The sequence below is a fragment of the Sciurus carolinensis genome, chromosome 19 (genome assembly GCF_902686445.1).
Source record: "Sciurus carolinensis chromosome 19, mSciCar1.2, whole genome shotgun sequence".
NCBI classification, from domain to species: domain Eukaryota; kingdom Metazoa; phylum Chordata; class Mammalia; order Rodentia; family Sciuridae; genus Sciurus; species Sciurus carolinensis.
This window is the reverse complement of record NC_062231.1, coordinates 26950475-26968308: the sequence shown is the minus strand read 5'-3', so window position 1 is coordinate 26968308 and position 17834 is coordinate 26950475. Positions and strand designations below refer to the sequence as shown.

Sequence of the window (17834 nt, the reverse complement as noted above, 5' to 3'; positions counted from 1 at the left end):
GTGGCCCAGGAGCGGAGCCTGAGGAGTTGAGGCCTGAGGAGGGACAGGGCCTGGGCACCCTGGGGGTCACCACCACCGCCCCAGGAAACATGCGGCCCTGGGCCTTATCTGAAGCCGCGCCTCAGGGAGCCCACAGGAGCACCCTGGGAGGCCCCGGGCCCCGAGGGCGCAGAGGGCAGAGGCTGGACCTCCCCCAGCAAGCACCGCCAGGGCCCGGTGCCCGTGCCGCAGCTGACCCCTCCTGGGCCACCCAGCAGGCCCACCTGTGCCTGGAGGCCCCCAGCAGACCCCGTCCCACAACCGCTTTCCAGAGTCAGGACACTCAGGACCCTGTATGGGGAAGTTTCCCTGGTCATCCGCCCTCAACTGCCTCCAGAGTTAGAGGGGACTGAAACCTAACCCTCCCGGGGACGGTCCCCTCTGATCACTCACAGCGACACAGAAGAAGCGTCCCCGGGTGGGAACCTGCTCTGGGTTCCGGCACCACCCTTGGCACGTGTGAGGAGTACCTCATTCAGCGGCCGAGCAAAACAGGATTCAGAGAGGTCAAAAAACTGACCCGACGTCACACAGCCCAAATTCAGAGCCAAGGTTTAGGCACATTCTGACCCCCGACGGCCCTCGGGGGCACTGCCTCAGGAAGTTCTCTGCCCCCACTCCCACTTTATGCCCCAAAGCCGAGCAGCGGGCCTGCTGGCGGCTTTCCGGTTTGGGATCCCCAAGTCAGGCTCCGGCCAGCCTGGGTCTCCAGCGCCCCGGAGCCTGTTCTGCATCACGCGTGACGTCCTGCCCGCTCGTGGCGCCTCGCTCCTGCCTCCTCTGACTCCTCCTCAGGTCCTCCATGATGAGCCGGCACGGAGGGAGATTCACTGCCGCTCTCATCTGCCTGGCGGGTGAAGGAAACGGGGAGAATTGAGTTGCTGGAGCTCCAGGAACCTGCCTCCGAGGCGAGGCGACTCCAGCCAGCCCTGCCTCAGCTGAGTCCTAATGGCTTCCTAATGGGCGACTTAATCTGCCATTAAACCCGCTCCTGGGTGCCCCTCGGGGCTCCCTGGCCTCAGTCTGCTCCCTTCCTCCTGCCCGAAGGGCACCCCTGCCCCCTCAGCACCAGCTTGGGGTTGGGCCACCCACAGACGAAGGGCGTCCTGTCCCCTGGGGTCACGAGCCCCAAGGCTGCGGGGCAACGGGGGCCACAGAGGAGCGGGGACTCTGGCCACCCCTCCCAGGGCGGCCCTGCCGGGCTCTCCTGATGGTGGGCTGGGCTCCGAGCTCCCGTCTCTCAGGAATGTAGAACCGCGTGCTCGCTCTTCCCCCTCCCGAAACGTCAGCATCTATTTTAAAACATTTTAAAAACACCAGGCAGGCCAAGGACAACAGGTCAGCGGGCAGCTCTGGTCCCCACTGTGGGCTGCTCAGGGGCACCAGGAGGCTCCCGGCTGAGCCTTGCCCCAGAGGTCTCCTCCGGCTCTGCTCAGCTGGGGGAGGACAATGGCAGGCGGGTCCCCTGCCCCCTTAGCAGCTGCCTGGAGGGAGAAGCCAGCAGGAAGAGCCCGCCGGGTGTGGTCTGCACCCGACCAACGTGGGCACTGCTTGGAGCTCTGGGCTTGTCTCCTGGGACCGGGAGTGCCCTGCCTCAGAACACGCTCCCTACCTGCCGTCCCGAGCGCAGAACCTCGCCACCACAGCCGCCACAGCCGCCACGGCCGCGGACACGCTCAGCCCAAGGCGGAGCCTGCAGGGGGCCTTGCCGCAGAGGGTGAGCCTGGGCTGGCCAGGCTGGGGAGGTGGGGGCGTCGCCATGGTGACCAGCAACTTCCAGGGCCTCCCACCTTGGAGGCCCCTCTAGGGGCTCAGCAGCTGGCCCCTGCAGCCTGCCCTCCGCAGGACCCTCGCCGCACGTCCCCCTAGGTACCCGCCAAGAGCCGCTCTGGAGAGGTACCCCGAGAACCCTGCTGCCCCGTCCCCGGGATCTGAAGAGCAGGACCCTGGCTCCCTTTCCCGTAAGTGGACGTTGACCCGGCGCGGAGGACCGGCTAAGTCAGCGCACGAAGCCACCGCCCCAGCTCCTGGCACGTGGGCTCACCAGCGGGTATTGGTTATAGCCACCGTCCTGATCAGACCAGGAGGGCCAGTGCTGTCCCCGGGCACTGAGAGGCGGAGGGTCAACAGACCACGGGGGGTGCCCGGCCTCCAGCACCCGCTGTGACTTTTTCCATCCCTCCAGCGCCTCTGTGGAAACTGCCCCCAGCTTTCAAAACCCAGCCGGAGCGCCCCAGATTCCAACCCCAGCCAGAGCACCCCGGATTCCAACCCCAGCCAGAGCGCCCCGGATTCCAACCCCAGCTGGAGCACCCCGGATTCCAACCCCAGCCGGAGCGCCCCAGATTCCAACCCCAGCCGGAGCGCCCCGGATTCCAACCCCAGCCGGAGCGCCCCGGATTCCAACCCCAGCCAGAGCACCCCAGATTCCAACCCCAGCCGGAGCACCCCAGATTCCAACCCCAGCCGGAGCGCCCCAGATTCCAACCCCAGCCGGAGCGCCCCGGATTCCAACCCCAGCCGGAGCGCCCCAGATTCCAACCCCAGCCGGAGCGCCCCGGATTCCAACCCCAGCCGGAGCGCCCCGGATTCCAACCCCAGCCGGAGCACCCCAGATTCCAACCCCAGCCGGAGCACCCCGGATTCCAACCCCAGCCGGAGCGCCCCGGATTCCAACCCCAGCCGGAGCGCCCCAGATTCCAACCCCAGCCGGAGCACCCCGGATTCCAACCCCAGCCAGAGCGCCCCGGATTCCAACCCCAGCCAGAGCACCCCGGATTCCAACCCCAGCCAGAGCGCCCCGGATTCCAACCCCAGCCAGAGCACCCCGGATTCCAACCCCAGCTGGAGCGCCCCAGATTCCAAAGGTCTCCACCCTCCCTGGCTCGGGGTCACGCTGACCCACAGTCCAGGTGCCCCCTGTGGTTGGCCTTTGACAGCAGCCGTGTGTGGACACGCCTCCTGTCCTGGAGACAGCCACTTCCTCCTACCCAGAACCTCCGGGGCACCGTGTGTTCCACATAATGCGTGTTCAGCCGATATTTGCTAAAGATACATTAAGCGAAGAAACGAGTTATGTGCCTGAAATAACCAGCAAGGTGCAGCCAGGGGGAGTCCGGAGCTGGGGACTCTGGGCTCTCACAGTGGACCTGGACTCAGCCGAGGGGACTCTGGGAATTGTCCATAATAAGCAGCAGCTGCATGTTTGAGCACCTGCTGTATGCCCGATGCCATTCTAAATGACACAGAATAGCGTGTGGAGTCTTCGAACCACCTGGTGAGCTCTGTTCTGATTCACCAACTCAGGATTCCAGCTTCAGAGGCCGAGGTGAGGACTGGCCAAAGGTGCCCAAGACCTGCGTGGTTGTAAGCAACAGCGTCGACCTCACGGGGCTGCGGGGAGCCTCGAATGAAGTCCCCACACCCAACAGTGGGCACGGCGCCAGCCGCACACCCACCCACGGCAGTGCGGAGGAAGGACAGGCCCAGGGTCCTCTGTGGCACCCACAAAGGGGTCGCTGCAGTGGAGGCGCTGGGGCGGCCCCCCACGGGCGTGTTCCTGCAGCACACCCGGGAGCGAGCTGGGCTCCTCACACAGGCAGCTCGGACGCCCGTGTCCTCGCGGCCACCCCTCTGCACGAAGCGCTCGTCCCGGGGAACAAAGCCACCCGGACGGAAGACGTTCGTAGGCTGAATCTGCAGCTGCTCCTACGTTCCCCTCCGGAGACCGGGTGACCCGTCTCGGGCCGTGGGTCCATCGGCACACCCACGAGGCCACGGCCAACGTTCACGAAGCTGGTCAGCAGGCCACTTTCAGGCACACAGCCTTGTTTCTGGCAGAATAAGCCCTGGGTGTCACTGGAGTTGGGGGACTGACCTGCTCGCTGGCCTTCTTGGACGGTCGGCTCTTGACCGGGCTGCTGAGCATCGCTGGGGCAGAGATGGGGGACGCCCAACACACCAGCTCTGCTGAAGGGCCTTAGGGAAACCAGAGACGCCGTCGACCCGGAGGACAGCGACCCACGCAACGGAGAGCTGGCGTGCCCCGGGACAGGACCACCCCATGGCCACCTGGGCCCAGCCGGACTCTCCGACCTGGCCCTTGTCCATGAGGCGAAGGCCTCCTCCCCATGGCACCTCTAAAACTGGAGAGGCCTGTTTCCCAAGCATGGCTAGGAATGAGGAGGTGTGGGACGGGGGGCACCGCGGGGACCTCGGGCGCGGGCAGGGAGGCCCTGCTGCTGAGGGCACTGCGGGGGGCCAGCCCTGGCCCTGGCGGCCAGTGTGCTGAGGGGTTGTCCCGGTAACACCCGCCTCCCGGCCAAGGTCATGCCCCCCTTCAGGGCTGCTCCCGGGACCGACGGGCGCAGGACACACAGGCTGATCCCCGCCTTGCTGGGGCCCAGGGTGTTCCCGGCAAAGGCCCCCCTGCTGTGTGCTGGCCCTCCTTGGGACCACTCTGTCACTCTCCCTCCACCAGTGGGACTTCCTTCCCTCCCCTCCCTCTGCACCTCCCAGGAGAACCCTCTGACCCCACTCTGGAGTCTCCTTCAGGGGCACCCAACAGGCAAAAGGAAGGAACGGTGGAGCTGCTAGGGGAGGGGACGCTTCCCTGGACAGACAGGTTCAGGGGGAAGCACCCACCTGTCCTTCATGGAAGCGTTGGGGACACTGACCTCCAGGAGGAAATGGAGGCCCAAAGGCATGGCCGGATCTGTTTCCAGGTAGGTTTGTCAGGAGTGGACATTGGTGGGACGGCGTCAGAGGACAGAGGCCTTGAGCTACGAAGAGCCAGCCGGGCTCAGCAGGCGTCTCCCCTCACATTCCTGCTGGGGTCCCTGTCTCTGGAGGACGGAGCTCCCTTCCTCTGGGTGTGGGAGGGCACCTCTCCCCCAAGGGTCTTATGACCTGGTTCTGGGGACGCCAGGGTCCTTCCTGCGCAGATGGTCTCTTAAATTCCTCAAGCTTGAAATACTCCATAAAGCAAGATGCCATTTCCAGGGGGCGTGTCCTGAACACGATGCGTGTGTGCATATGCACACACACGCACATGCACGCACACGCATATGCACGCCCGCACACGTGCATACACACACAGGCGCACACACCCACATGCTCACATATGCACACATGGGCGCACTCACGTGCATACACATGTGCACACACACGTGTGCACACACGCACATGCACACACACACACGTACATTCACACGCGCACACACACACTGCTGCAGCATGATGCTTTTCAGAACTCAGACCTGGGGCTCACGCAGGGTCTGGGGCTGACCGTCTAAGGCAGTGCGGGCTCTGAAGCCAGGCCCCCAGGGCTCCGTGCCCAGAGGCAGGGATGCCACGCTGGGGGCAGCCGGGGATGCTGGACTCCAGCCTCAGGGGGTTTTGCCCTGGCAACTCTCCTTCCTTCCTTCCCAGGCTTCTTTCCAATCTCGAGAGTCCAGGTGCCCAGCAAGGGGGCTCCAATGGCAAGTGGATTCTGTGGCACTCGAGGTAAGCAGAGCGTGGTGGACGCCACAGATCCTGGTTCAGCCTGGTGCAGTCAGTCGAGGAAACTGAGGCTGGGGGCAGCGGAGACGAGCTGAGGTCTAAAGGCCTTGGCGGTGGCATCGGGTCAGAACTCGAGATCGCCCAGCTCTGTCCTAAACTTCCTGTCTGACCCCGCTCTGCCGAGCCGACGGGAGTGTGGGAGCGGTAGAGAGAGCACACTGGCACCCCCACTGGCCTGGGCCAGATCCCCAGCAGGACAGTGGGTGCCTTGGCTACACGAGCAGCCAGAGCCAGCACTTTGGTGCATTTAAACCATGAACTCAGTGAAATTTCACCAGCAAAGGTAGGTGGTGGTGTTAGACCCATTTTATGGAAGAGGATCAGAGAGGTGAAGTAATTTGCTCAGTGACACCCAGCTGAGCCATGATGGGACTGAACACCAGGCCAAGTTCACTCAGGGTCCCTTTCTACCTGGGCGCCGTGTGCCACGCCCGGTTGCCTTTTCTCTCCTCCCTGGGCAGAGACTTTAATTCCCCTGCCTGGCCTCCTACCCCTCCTCCCCCTTTCCAAACAAAAGAGGGGAAATGATCTCTCTTGTAAATGAATGTTCCAGACTTCTGCCTCGGGAGAGGCTCCCTGCACCTCTGGGAGCCCGGGGCTTTTCAGCTGGCGCTGGCGAGGTAGAGAGGATGCATGGCGGTTAGCCGTGTGGGCATGGTGCTGCTCGAGAGAACTTTCTGGAACAGGAAACCACGGGAGGCTTCCCAGGTTGGGGAGAAACGCACCAGGTAAAGCGTGGGGCGCGTGAACAGGTCAACTGTACTTAGGGGTCAGCGAGGGCCCAGGTTGGCTGGGGTGAGGCTGGAACAGGCTCTCGTAGGGAACCACGCCCATGACCCCCAGGCCAACCCATTTCCAGGGGAAACTGAGGCTGTGAGTGAGGAACTGAATCCACGGAGCTGCTTGCAGTCCCAGGCAGCGGAAAGAGCCGTCCGAGGACGCAGGAAGCCGGCCGGGGCTGGAGGTGACCGCAGCGACAGACGCCCAGGCCCAGCTCACCTGTAGGACGGGAGTCCCTCCAGCCCGTTGGCCAGGCCAGCCATAAATTAATCTTCGATTTCCACCGTGGGGGCCTGGACGCAGCTAATCACGGCCGCTAATTGCTGCGACAAGCTTCTCCCTTCTCTTTTTATGTTTCCATATCAGGCTGTTTAGTATGCTTTCTGTCTGTTTATTTTATAGCCGGAAATACTTTTAATAGCCTCGTGAATTGAGAATGGACTTTACTACCATCTGACTTTCCCTGAGTTTTACGGCCATTCAATTAATGGAATCAGTAATCTTCCCCGGTAATGAGGCGGCTCGCGCTTTGTCAGGCACCGCTGTTCGCTAAATTAGTGCTCGGCTCCCAGCTCCTCGTATTTTGGGGGGCTCCGAGTGGGAAGCTCGCCAGCTCGGGGGCTGGCAGGATGGAGTGCCGCGATTAGCCGGCTGTAAATACCGCCTGCAAATATATGGTTTATTACGGTGATAACGGGCGCTTGTAGCTGACATAAATCTGAGCGCTCCCCTGACAGAGGAGAAATGGTTTCCCTCGGTTGCTAGGAAATCGAGTTGGTTCCTGGGCCTCGCAGGCCTCGCTGCCTCTCCCGGCTGATGGATTCTCTGCTCCGGGAAAGAGCAGACCTGAGCCACCCAGGGCGCTAGAGGAGCTTCGAGTTCAGTCCCGGTGCACACACCCTGCTGAGTCTATGCCCCGGGATGGTGGGCTGAGCAGAGCCGCAGGCCAGACGCACAGCGGCAGCTAGACAGGAGCCTCGGGACCATCCGAGAGCTGGTCCTCAATGTCTGAAAACAGCCAGGGTGCTCATATGCCCAAGATTTCCTGCCAACTGTCACTTTGAAAGGAGACAGATTGTTTAAGTGTTGAGAAGTTGGCGACGGGTAACATATAACCCATGTGGTCTTATTTCCATCTAATTACAGCAATTAAATCCCCAAATATATGTCAGTATTAAACAAAAAATCAAGTCCCCTTAAAAAACTGATAAGTGTTTCTTGTTAGAAATAGTTCAACCCCCCGAATATTCTCTGTAATGGAAACTAACAGGACTCTAACGGCAAAACGCAGGCCCACGCGGCTGGGACTCAGGACCTGGTCCTAGGAGGTTCCTGAGAGGGACCTCGCGCCAGAGCGTGACTCCAGACACGATGGAAGCGTTAAACCCGTGCACTGCCAGCCTCCCCAAGTCCTGCAGCCTGACCAAGCCTGAGCTTTGACATTTAGTTTCTTGAGAACTGATCAAGGGATGTTCAGCAGAGATTTTCTTTTATTTTTTTCTAAAAAGCACCCTTTGGGAACAGGGGAGAGCAGACCCCTTTGGGCTGAAGCAAGACGGGTGATCTAGCTTCATGGGAAGTCAGTGGTAAGCCCGAGTTCAGATGCTACCGCTGCCGACGAGCTGTGTGGCCCTAGGTGACTGATTCACCCTCTCTGGGTCTGTTTCCCCCCTGGTAAAAGGGGGCTGCTCTTTCTTCATAGAACTACTGTGCAAATCAAAGGACATCGCAGGACGTAAAACACTGCCCCAGTGGGGGACTTTGCAATAAATGTCAGCTCCACTTCCTCCTCCTTTCCTCCTGCCCCAGAACACCCCACGCCGACCCCCCTCCATTTGCTCTGTTCCGCAAATGCCACCTTCTGCCTGAGACCCCCAAATAGCCAGGTGCACGCCTGGAATCCCAGCACTCCAGAGCCTGGGGCAGGAAGATCACAAATTCAAGGCCAGTCTCAGCAACCTAGTGAGGCACCGAGCACCCTAGCAAGACCCTGACTCGAAACATAGAAGAAGAGAGGGCTGGGGATGTGGCTCGGGAGTGAAGCACGGTACCAAAACAGGAAAACCCAAAAACAAACCGAGGAAGGTCCTAGTCTCAGGACGCGCTCAGCCTACTGAGTTTCTATCTCTCCACGCACGTCACAGCGGGGGAAGTGAGGTCTTTCCTCAGGTCTGTGTAAGGGGTCTCTAAGGTTCTTCATGAAGCCCTCCCGTGTCACCAAAGCGACAGGAAGGCAGAGACCGTCTTTGGGTTGAGGGGTCTTAAAAGAAAGTGACTTCCATGGTGAGCAGCCGGCTGCACCTACGCAGTGCCTGCTGGTGGACCTCACCTCTCCCCTCTGGAGGACGCCTCACCGAGAGCCACAGAAAAGCCTCCCTCTGCCCTTTGCGGCAGGGTGGCGGTCATTTGCGCCTGCTTTTTGTGAAGCACGAAGGGAGGGCAGGAAGGCATGGGACGGGGCGGGGTGGGGATCCATGCACGGGGCTGCACACCCCACTCTAGCCACCTTGTCCACGGTCCCAGGAATGCAGCACTGTAAAGACGTAAATAGAGGATGTATTACACAGTCGGTGGAAACGTGTGACGCAATCACGGAACGTGACCCAGAGTCAGACGGACCTCCAGGTTGTATCTTCCTACCTAGTTTAATGTCCCTGTGCCCATTTTGTTGAGCTATTTGCAGAATTGAAAGCTCAGGACTTACTGCCAAAGGGACCAGGCTCCACCAAAGGGCAATAGAAAGGTCAGAGAGGGCGGCCTGGTGACCACCAAGGTCAGAGGGCTGAGAGCTTGGGACTACAGCTGAGGCGGGGAGAGGACGTGCAGGTGGCCCTGCTGGGGGGATCTTGCTACTCGATGACTCTGGACAGCAGAGGACAGAGGGGAGCAGCCCGTGGGCCCCGCCGGTTTCCCTGCAAGTGTGAGGCTGCCTGGCGGTCATTTGCGCCTGCTTGAACTCCAAGCTTACCAGTGACGCCCTCTGGCCAAGAGCCTGCGCGTGTGTCCAGCTGGAGGGCTGCGGGGGAGGATGACCCCAGTGGAAATGGAGACCAGGTGACTTCCCTGGCGAATGCTCTTTGGAGAGAAGCCAGGCCCACCGGCACTGCCCACCTTCCACTCCCCATCCCACCCAGCCTCGGGAGTGGACACCAGCAGGCCACCGAGCGGGTCTGATCTCCCTCTGAGCCACTAGCTGCCTCATTTCCAAGGTCGCTCCGGGGGGCGGGGCAGGTGATGGACGTACAGACGCCGCAGCGCGATGCGCACACCCACCTGGCGGCCTGTCCACCTCTAGGCTGGTGGTGCAGATCCCGCCCTGGGGCCACGACCCACCCGGGCGAGTCCTGAAACACCAGGTGTCTGAGCGGCTGACCGGCTTGGCCGCCGTTGTCCTAGTTAGGAGCTCGCGACAGGCTCGCCACAGGAGGATAGGGCCGTGCGCACAGGAGCAGCCACGCCCACTGGCGCTAGCCAGGGGCCTGCCCCTCACCAGCACCTGCTCCGCCTGGGCCGCCTGGCCACTGTGTTCTGACCACACCAGCAGCGCCAGCAACCCACAAGTCATGTGCCTGCCGAGATGTCTCGGAGGGCCTGGCGGGACTCGGTGGGGGCCTTCCCTGCCGCTGCAGCCTCATGGGACCAGCCGAGAGGTCACCCTGGGGAGCCCTGAACAGTCTGAGGCTCAGCACTGGCCCTGGACAGTGGGTGTCGCTCTTCCAGCTCACTCCACGCTGGGCAGCCACGGGACTGTGTCCATGGGACAGTCCTGAAGAGTCCACCTCTACGGGTCAGTCCCCAGAGGCACCCCATCTCTGTTCTCTAGGGTAAAGCCGAGGAATGCGCTGCGCCAGGCGACCTGTAGACGGGGTTGCTCTTTCACCTCGCAAGGCCCAGGGGTTCCGCTTCTCCCCCACGGTCTGCAGACGTAGGAATTGTTATTGCTGCCCCTGTTTTTTTAGACCAAAAAAAAAAGATTGCTTTTGGCTCCTGCTAATAATCACCTAACCAAGGAGACAGAGGTAAGACTGGAACCCCCCGCAGCCCCGCGCTTCCCCTGCACGCCACGTGTGCGGCATTGTCTCTGGGGACGGAGGCCAAGTGGAAACTGGTGTGAATGGCAGCAAGACTAATCAGGAGGCGTGTTTGAGAGCAGGGCGGAGACAGACGGGAGAGGGTCAGCCAGGGAGAGCGGTGGCCCCTCTGGAAGTCTGGTGTCTTTTGTCTGGAGGTAGGAATTTGATCACATGATTTCTCAAGGTTCCATGCTGGCTGGAACCCCCTGTCCCTGTGGTGCCCGGAGCTCAGACCTCTCACTTCCTACTCTTGACTTCTCTGAAGTCCTACACCACCAGGACACTTCTCAACAGCTGCCCAAGGAGTGGCATGCTGTCCCAGGCTGGGTCAGCTCTGACCGCTGGACAAGGTTTAATGGCTATAATGCAGAGGGGTGGCTGAATCTCAGACCTGCGGGTCCCCACTGGTGGCCACTAGGGGCAGGGCTGGCTACCCCCAGGGCGGCCAGGAAGCACACACAGGTATTTATGGTTGTTCTGGTGACTGGGGGCTGAGCTGGCCTTGGGCAGGCCAGGGCTGCTGAGCAGCCTGTGACGCATGTGGCAATCTCACCCAAGGACTCAGCATCATCACTGAGGCACCGTGGTGGACATTTCTAGGCCCCAAACTCCCTCCAGTCCCTACCTGGCCCTGGGGCTGTGCTGACCCACTGCAGCCCAGCTCAGACGGTAGAACTGCAGGCGGAGAGACAGAGTCACCTTCCTGGGCTCACCTACCTAGGGAGAGTGGCTGCAGGGACAAGACCCTCCTCACAGAACTTCGCAGACCTTGTTGGATGCCAACACAGTTAAAGAACGCAGAAATCAACACTATGCAGTAAGGCCTCACAGAGGCCTTGGGCCAACCCAGACAAAGGCTGACACAGTGGAATTCCCACCAACATGGGTATCCCTGTGTTGAGGTTTAGATATGAAGTGTCCCCGAAAAGCTTGTGTGTGAAACAATGCAGCGATGTTCAGGGGTGAAATGGTAAACTCTTCAGTGCGTTAATCTACCGATGTGGACTAACCGGCTGGTAACTGGTCAGGTGGGGTGTGGCTGGAGGAGACAGGTTGCTGGGGGCATGATTTGGGGGTTTATGCTTTGTCCCAGGTGAGCCGAGCCTCCCTCTGCTTCCTGGTGGCCATGTCCTGAGCTGCTCCTCCGTGCCTTTCCGCCATGATGTTGTGCTTCACCTCAGGCCCAGAGCCATGGAATCAGATAACCATGGACTGAACCTCTGAAGTCAAATCAGGTTTCCCTCCTCTAAATTGTTCTCATCAGGTCTTTTGGTTACAGCAACACAAAAGCTAACTAAAACACCTGGATGAAAGAGTTGAGGTACCAGGGACGTGATTGGACTCCCTCAACCTTGGCCTGTGAAAACACATCTGAGTATGTCTCCAAAGAAGAAAGACAGTGTGTTAGATGCTGTTTAACTCAATATACAAACCTCCACATTTCAACAAGATTGAATACCAGTCAGTGGTTCCTTGAAAACCTCTAACCAGAGAAGCCGGAAGCAATATGGCGGGAGGGAAGGAGCGGCTCGGGTGAATCTGCCAAGAAGCCCTCTGACTCCACTCACGTGATGCGACTGTTGGAATGGCTGGAGGGTTAGGTGATGGAACTGTGGGTGAGGTTTTCCCTCCTGGGCCCAACCCCTTCCAGGCACACTGGTGGTCTTGACCGATGACCATGCACTTGTTACGGGAACCAAGCAGTGACAAACATGGCAACAGCATTCAAATGCAAAAACAAACAAAAAAGCAGGTTCTGGGCTTCCAGAAACTTCCAGCTCTCTGCAATTTCTTTCAGAAGGAAGGTGCAGTGGCGCAGACCCGCGTGTTCTTGGCCCCTATCCCTGAACCTGTGGTGAAGACGCTAATTGCAGAGTGATTTGTATCCCTTCTGCAGATCCTTTATGGTTGGGGTCAGCTCAGCTCGAACCAGAGCAAAGGCAGCTGCTCAGGGGAACTTTATGGCACTCACAACAGTCCAACAGCTGGAAGAGATTTTACATCATTTGTAACGAAGGTGGATGTTTTCCTTTTCCTTTCCTCTGGAATTCTCTGAGGAGGGGCCTCAGGGAGGATGACATCATATTCTATCATCCCAGAGCCAAAAGTCCCTCTTCCAACCACTGGACCCCAGAACCTCACCGGAGCTGGTCGGCCAAGATCCAGGCACCTTCTTCCGTGGCTGCGGTTCATCCCCAGCTGGAGGAAAGGTGAGCAGTAATAACCTCTCCAAAGCACTCATCGGGCGTGACCTTAAATCCACGTGATAACATGTCCCCGGCCCCAGATTTGGAGGACCGCCAAGGAAGCCTCTGCAGAGCATCGCAGGGAGCCAAGCGAGATTACAACATCTGGGGCCACGGCTGAACATCTAAAGGGGCAGATTGCTCGGAGAGGTGATTTACCCGAGACCTGCGGGGGAGGCCTCGTGGGCTGGGAGAAGGAGCCAGGGAAGGCTGCTCGTGAGTCAGAACCGGCCCAAGCCAAGACGGTACCTGAGGAGGGAGCAAGGAATACTCAAGGAGAGGGCGGGAGACCTGGGTTCTGGTCCCAGCCTGGCCCCTTGTTTTCTGACAGCCTTCGCTGGGCCTCGCGGTTTTCCTCCACGGCCTACTGATGAGTCAGCTATCAAGTCTCAGACGCCTTCAGAGGCCAGGCGGGGAATACGAATGTGTGAAGGAGGTTGGGTGAGACGGTAAGGAAGCAGGGACCCGGGTGACTGTGGCTAATCATAGAGCATCAGCTCCTAGCCAAAGGGTTTTGGGTGCAGGGGATTAAAACTCTGCTCTGCATAACACACCCCTGGTCTGACCTGCTGCAGACCACCGTCCTCAGGCCTGGGGATTGGATGAGGCCCGGTGTCACAGCTGCTCTAAGCTTCTGGTGCCAGAGATTCTAAAATGGGTCAAGTAAAGACATGCCTTACTCCTAAGGAGGTGGGGTTGTGGGCTGTTCTCATGGAGAATGTGGGCTTTGCAGTGATCTGGGTGGGTCCCCTGCTCTGTGACAAATGAGGAGTCCTCCTTCCATTGCTTGTGCTTCCAAAGTTCAACCACTTTGAAGACCAAAAGGCTTTTGGCAGGTGTACAGAAACCTCACCTGCCAGCAGAAGCAGCCTGCGCTATCTGGAGAGATATGCTGGAAGTTGGCAGTGGTCCTTTTGCCCAGGGCCAGATGGTAGGTGATGCAGGCCTTGAGAGCCACCAGGTCTTTGCCACACCACCCAACCCCACTCAGCAGTAAGGTGCCCCGAGGAGTGGACCAAGCGGGGCTCCCAGGACCCCAGGGTTGCTGCTCGCCCCGCTGCATGGTAGTTTGCTGGTCCCTGGTCCCTGGTCCCTGGTGCGTCCCATTTAGCAGGAATCGTTCACAGGTTTTGCTGCAGAAATATTAATGGCCGATGACTCAGCCCCTCTGGGGTCACGGTGGACAGAGTAGGGTGCATGAAGATGCCGTGTGCTTCTCCCTGGAGCCTGTGAACACGTGACCTTACACGGCCAAAGGGACTTTGCAGGTGTGATTCCATGTCGGAGCTCGAGCTGCAGAGGGGACCCTGCATTAGCAGGTGGGTCCCAACAGGAGGGCGTGAGATCGGAGTCAGAGAGGGTGGGATGGAGGAACCGTGGGGACGGGAGCAGAGGTCAGCCAGGGGCGTGTGGAGGTGCTGTGCTTCTGCTCGGAGGCAGGGCACAGGCCAAGGACCCAGGTCCCTGTGGAGTGGGAGACACCTGGGGACAGACACTGCCCGACCTTGGGCGAGGGCCTCCCGACCTCTAGACCTGCAGGATGGTCCATCCGTGTCGTGTGCGGCTGTGACATTCGTGGCTACTTGTGGCAGCTTGTTCGGGTAAGGAGAGAAATGAATGTGGAGGTGCAGTGTAGGGTGTACGCAGTGACTTTCCTCTCCAAAATATAAGAATTGTGAATTTGAAGATGCACATTGGCTTGTAGGTTCATAGCTGATGGTTTTGAGCCAGATCTTTCAGCCCTTGAACCCCAGTTTTTCCAGCTGAACAGGGGCAGTGGGCAGTCAGCCAGGGCAATTCAACTGGGATTTAGAAACTTCTGGAAAGACCCAAGCAAAGAGTTTGCCTCAAGCTATCCCATTGTCTCTCAAACGGGGTGGAGATTGGAAGAAGAACCCCAGAAACAATTTCAACCCAACAGGGAGCCTGTGGGTAATACAGACGTTTCAGAAGAAACTAACTCTGTGGCCTTTCAAGGGTCCACTGGAAGCCCCTGGCTATCCTGTGAGCGCCTCTAGGGATTCCGGACCCTCCAGCAGTAACCGTAGCCTGGGCACTTCCTGTGGGCTCCTCCAGGTCCCCTGAGCCCTTCTCCACTGGCTTTGCCCCTAGGGCTGCAGTTTGGATCTGCAGCTGTGCGGGAGTGTGGTCTCCAGCTGACCCTGGGAGGTGGTGGGGCGGTAGGAGGCAGGGCCTAGTGGAAGAAAGTGAGGCCATGCCCTCAGAAGGACATCAGGCCAGCAGCCACTTCCCCTCTCTGGCCGCTTCCTGGTTGCCATGAAGCGAGCAGCTTTACCCATCACATGCTCCCCACCATATCAGCCTGCCTTGCCACAGGCCCCAAAGCCACCCAGCCAACCACAGACAACATGTGACCTCTGAACCCAAGTAAACCTTCCTCCCCATAAGCTACTTATCTCAGGTATTTGGTCCCAGCAATAGAGAGCTGCCTGATACACCTAGGATGCCCCGCTCCTGCATCACCTCCTGGCTTCCCTTGTGCTCTGGGTTCTCAGGACTGGACCACCTGGAAGCACCCACAGAGGACAGCTGAGGAAGGAAAGAGAAGGTGGGCAGGTGTGATGTCCCAGCTCCTCCCTGAGGGCCACTGCAGGTGGGTGACACTCTTTTTACAGCTCTTCCAACAGCCCTGTCGACATGGCTCTCTCCAGCTCCTGGCTCTGGGGACCGCTGCCCATCTCAGCCTTTGTGACCGAGAGGTGGTTGTGACACTAGGTAGCTGCACTGTCCCTTCTGGAGTCCCTGCCCCTGCTCACACTACATAAGCATTCCCTTTATGAGGCTCTGCCCAGCTCCCCAGCTGGTCTCCCGTTGGCTTCCTGCGGGGACCGTCGCTGACGTACATGACATTGTCCTTACTGAGCACTTAGTCTCTGCTCTGCCATCACTATGTCATTTAACTGCCCACGAATCCCACGAAGCGGGTATTATTAGTGCCCCTTATGGCTGACGCACCAGAACCTCAGAGAAATCAGTCACAGGGCTGGAAAATCACAGGCCAGGAATGGCCCCAGCCCGTGTGAGCGCAGGCTCCGACTTGAACCCACGCACGTGATCGCTGTGCACCCGCAAGTCTTCCGCGAGACTCAGCACTTCACGGACCTGTTCGGTTGCCCACCCCCGCTCTGCCCAGCACCAGGAGTGACACAGCAGCTCCGTGCCTGGTCTACACCCGCAGAGGGGGCCCGTGTTCCTGCTGGAAGTGCGCTCGCTCGGCTGCTGGGATCCGTCCTGTGTCAGGAGCTGAAGGATTTTGAAAATGTTGAGTCATTGGTGAGCTGTGGAGGTGGCAGGTGGGCCAGGAACCAGAAAGATCCACGCAGCAGGTGTGCTGAAATACCACCTCGCACCCGGGCGCGTCTCATCTCCAGCGAGCAGGTGGCGACACAGGCGCTGTGAACACTGACCTTTGAGACTGAGAGCCGGCGTCCACAGAAGGGTGTCAGCTCAGCCTCAGTGAGCAGCTGATGTGCACCAGGGGATAAAATTTTTGTCCACCAAATTAGAGCCGCCAGAGACCTTTATCTTCAAACTGGCGGTTCCGTAAACCCTAGGCCCCTCTTGGTGCCGTCACAGATCTTTGTGGCCTCGAATTTCTTTTTCAAGACCTCCTTGAAAGTCATGGGCTTGACCTCTGGACTCGGTTTAGCAAGTCCTTAAATCTACCTCATCCCACGGGGACCCGGGGTGGAACTGCATGAACTTAGCAGTGGATTTCAGTGAGACCGTCATTTCCAACAAACTGGCTAACCTGAGCAAAGAGGAGCTCACTGAAAAGTCAAGTTGTAGCAGTATGTGCAGGAGGCTCGGACGGTGCCTGGGGAAGAGGTGTCAGACGCACAGGACCCAAGGAGGCTTCCCAAGGCCAGGGAAGCAGGTTGGAACCTACCGCACAGAACAGAACGTGAGAAGGTCTCACGCAGATGTCTGTGGCCCCAGCGCAAAGGACTTACGCCCAGCTCCTGCTCTGGCTTGGTCACTGCAGCTGAGGCCCAATCTCCCTCCCCGACTTCTTCCCATCCTCTCCCCACAACTGGAGTGGAGAGAGACTGACCTGCCTTTCCCAGTGGGAAGAGGTCACCCTTGAAAACCCTCTGCACAGGACGCTCTGGGTACCCACCTGCGTCCTTCGGTCTGCCGTGGAAATCGCCTCCAGGTTTCCTTACACAAATTGTTCCTCTCTCTGCTCAGGGAGCTACTTTCAACCAACAAGAGCCAGGATTTGGAAATCAATTACTCAGCTTCTGGGAACCTCAGGAAGAAAGTCTCAATGTGTCCCATGTGGTCTCTCAGAAGGTCCTTAGTGCTCCTGAGCCGCTGCCCATGGGGGTCATCCGGGCACTGCGCTGGGGAGGGGACTGACCCTGCCTTCAGGATTGCCCGTCTCCGAGCCTCCTGCGATCTTCTCCCAAATAGGTGCACCCACCTGCACCCAAGGCCCTGCAGGGACCCACACTCCAGACTCCATGCAAAAGGGGCAGGCAAGTCCCCAGTGGAAAATCCGGCCGCTGCAGGGTAACGGGAATTAATGGAGAGCCACAGACGACAGATAATCATTACATCTGCTAACGACAGCGACCAAAACTGAGTTCTAAAAGATTTTTTTAAGTGGAAACAAAATCATAGATGTTCCCTAATAAAGCTTTTACTTTGCCATTTTGATTCACAGTGAACAGAATAACGTTCTTGGGTTGTGTCCTCATCATGGTTTGGATGTGAAGTGTCCCCCAAAAGCTCACGTGTGAAACAATGCAGGCAGGTTCAGAGGAGGAATGATTGGGTTGTGAGAGTCTTAACCCAACCAGTGATTTAATCCTAATGGGATTAACGAAGTGGTAACGGAAGGCACACAGGATGTGGCTGGAGGAGGTGGGAATTGGGGATGTGGCTTTGGGGCATCTATTTGTATCTGGCAAGTGGAGTTTGTCTGCTTTCTGATCATCATGTGAGCTGCTTCTCTCTGCCACGCTCTTCTGCCATGATGTTTAGCCTCACTTGGAGCCTCAAGGAGTGGAGCCGGCTGTCTGTGGACTGAGACCTCTGAAAACGTGAGCCCTCAAATTAACTTGTCTGCCTCTAAGATTGTTCTAGTCACAGCAGCAAAAAAGCTAAG

General features: G+C 58.8%; 1 protein-coding gene across 12 annotated transcripts; it reads left to right on the top strand.

The window, feature by feature from the left end:
• The first annotated feature begins 1432 nt into the window (after positions 1 to 1432).
• On the top strand, positions 1433 to 17349 carry LOC124971240 (uncharacterized). Of its 12 annotated transcripts, none has more exons than XR_007106296.1 (8): positions 1433 to 4763; positions 5470 to 5544; positions 12352 to 12471; positions 12554 to 12664; positions 12742 to 12850; positions 13032 to 13149; positions 13502 to 14019; positions 15137 to 17349. XR_007106296.1 is itself a non-coding variant. In XM_047535035.1 (8 exons), the coding sequence occupies exons 2-8, from the start codon at positions 4728 to 4730 to the stop codon at positions 13695 to 13697; spliced, it is 765 nt and encodes a 254-aa protein (XP_047390991.1). In that variant the 5' UTR covers positions 1433 to 4225; positions 4558 to 4727; the 3' UTR covers positions 13698 to 17349. The 12 variants fall into 12 exon arrangements, 8 of the variants coding, with proteins under 8 accessions (XP_047390991.1, XP_047390993.1, XP_047390994.1 ...); XR_007106297.1 differs by having other exon boundaries at positions 13502 to 15269; positions 15373 to 17349; XR_007106298.1 differs by having other exon boundaries at positions 13502 to 15314; positions 15855 to 17349.
• Positions 17350 to 17834: the final 485 nt, after the last annotated feature.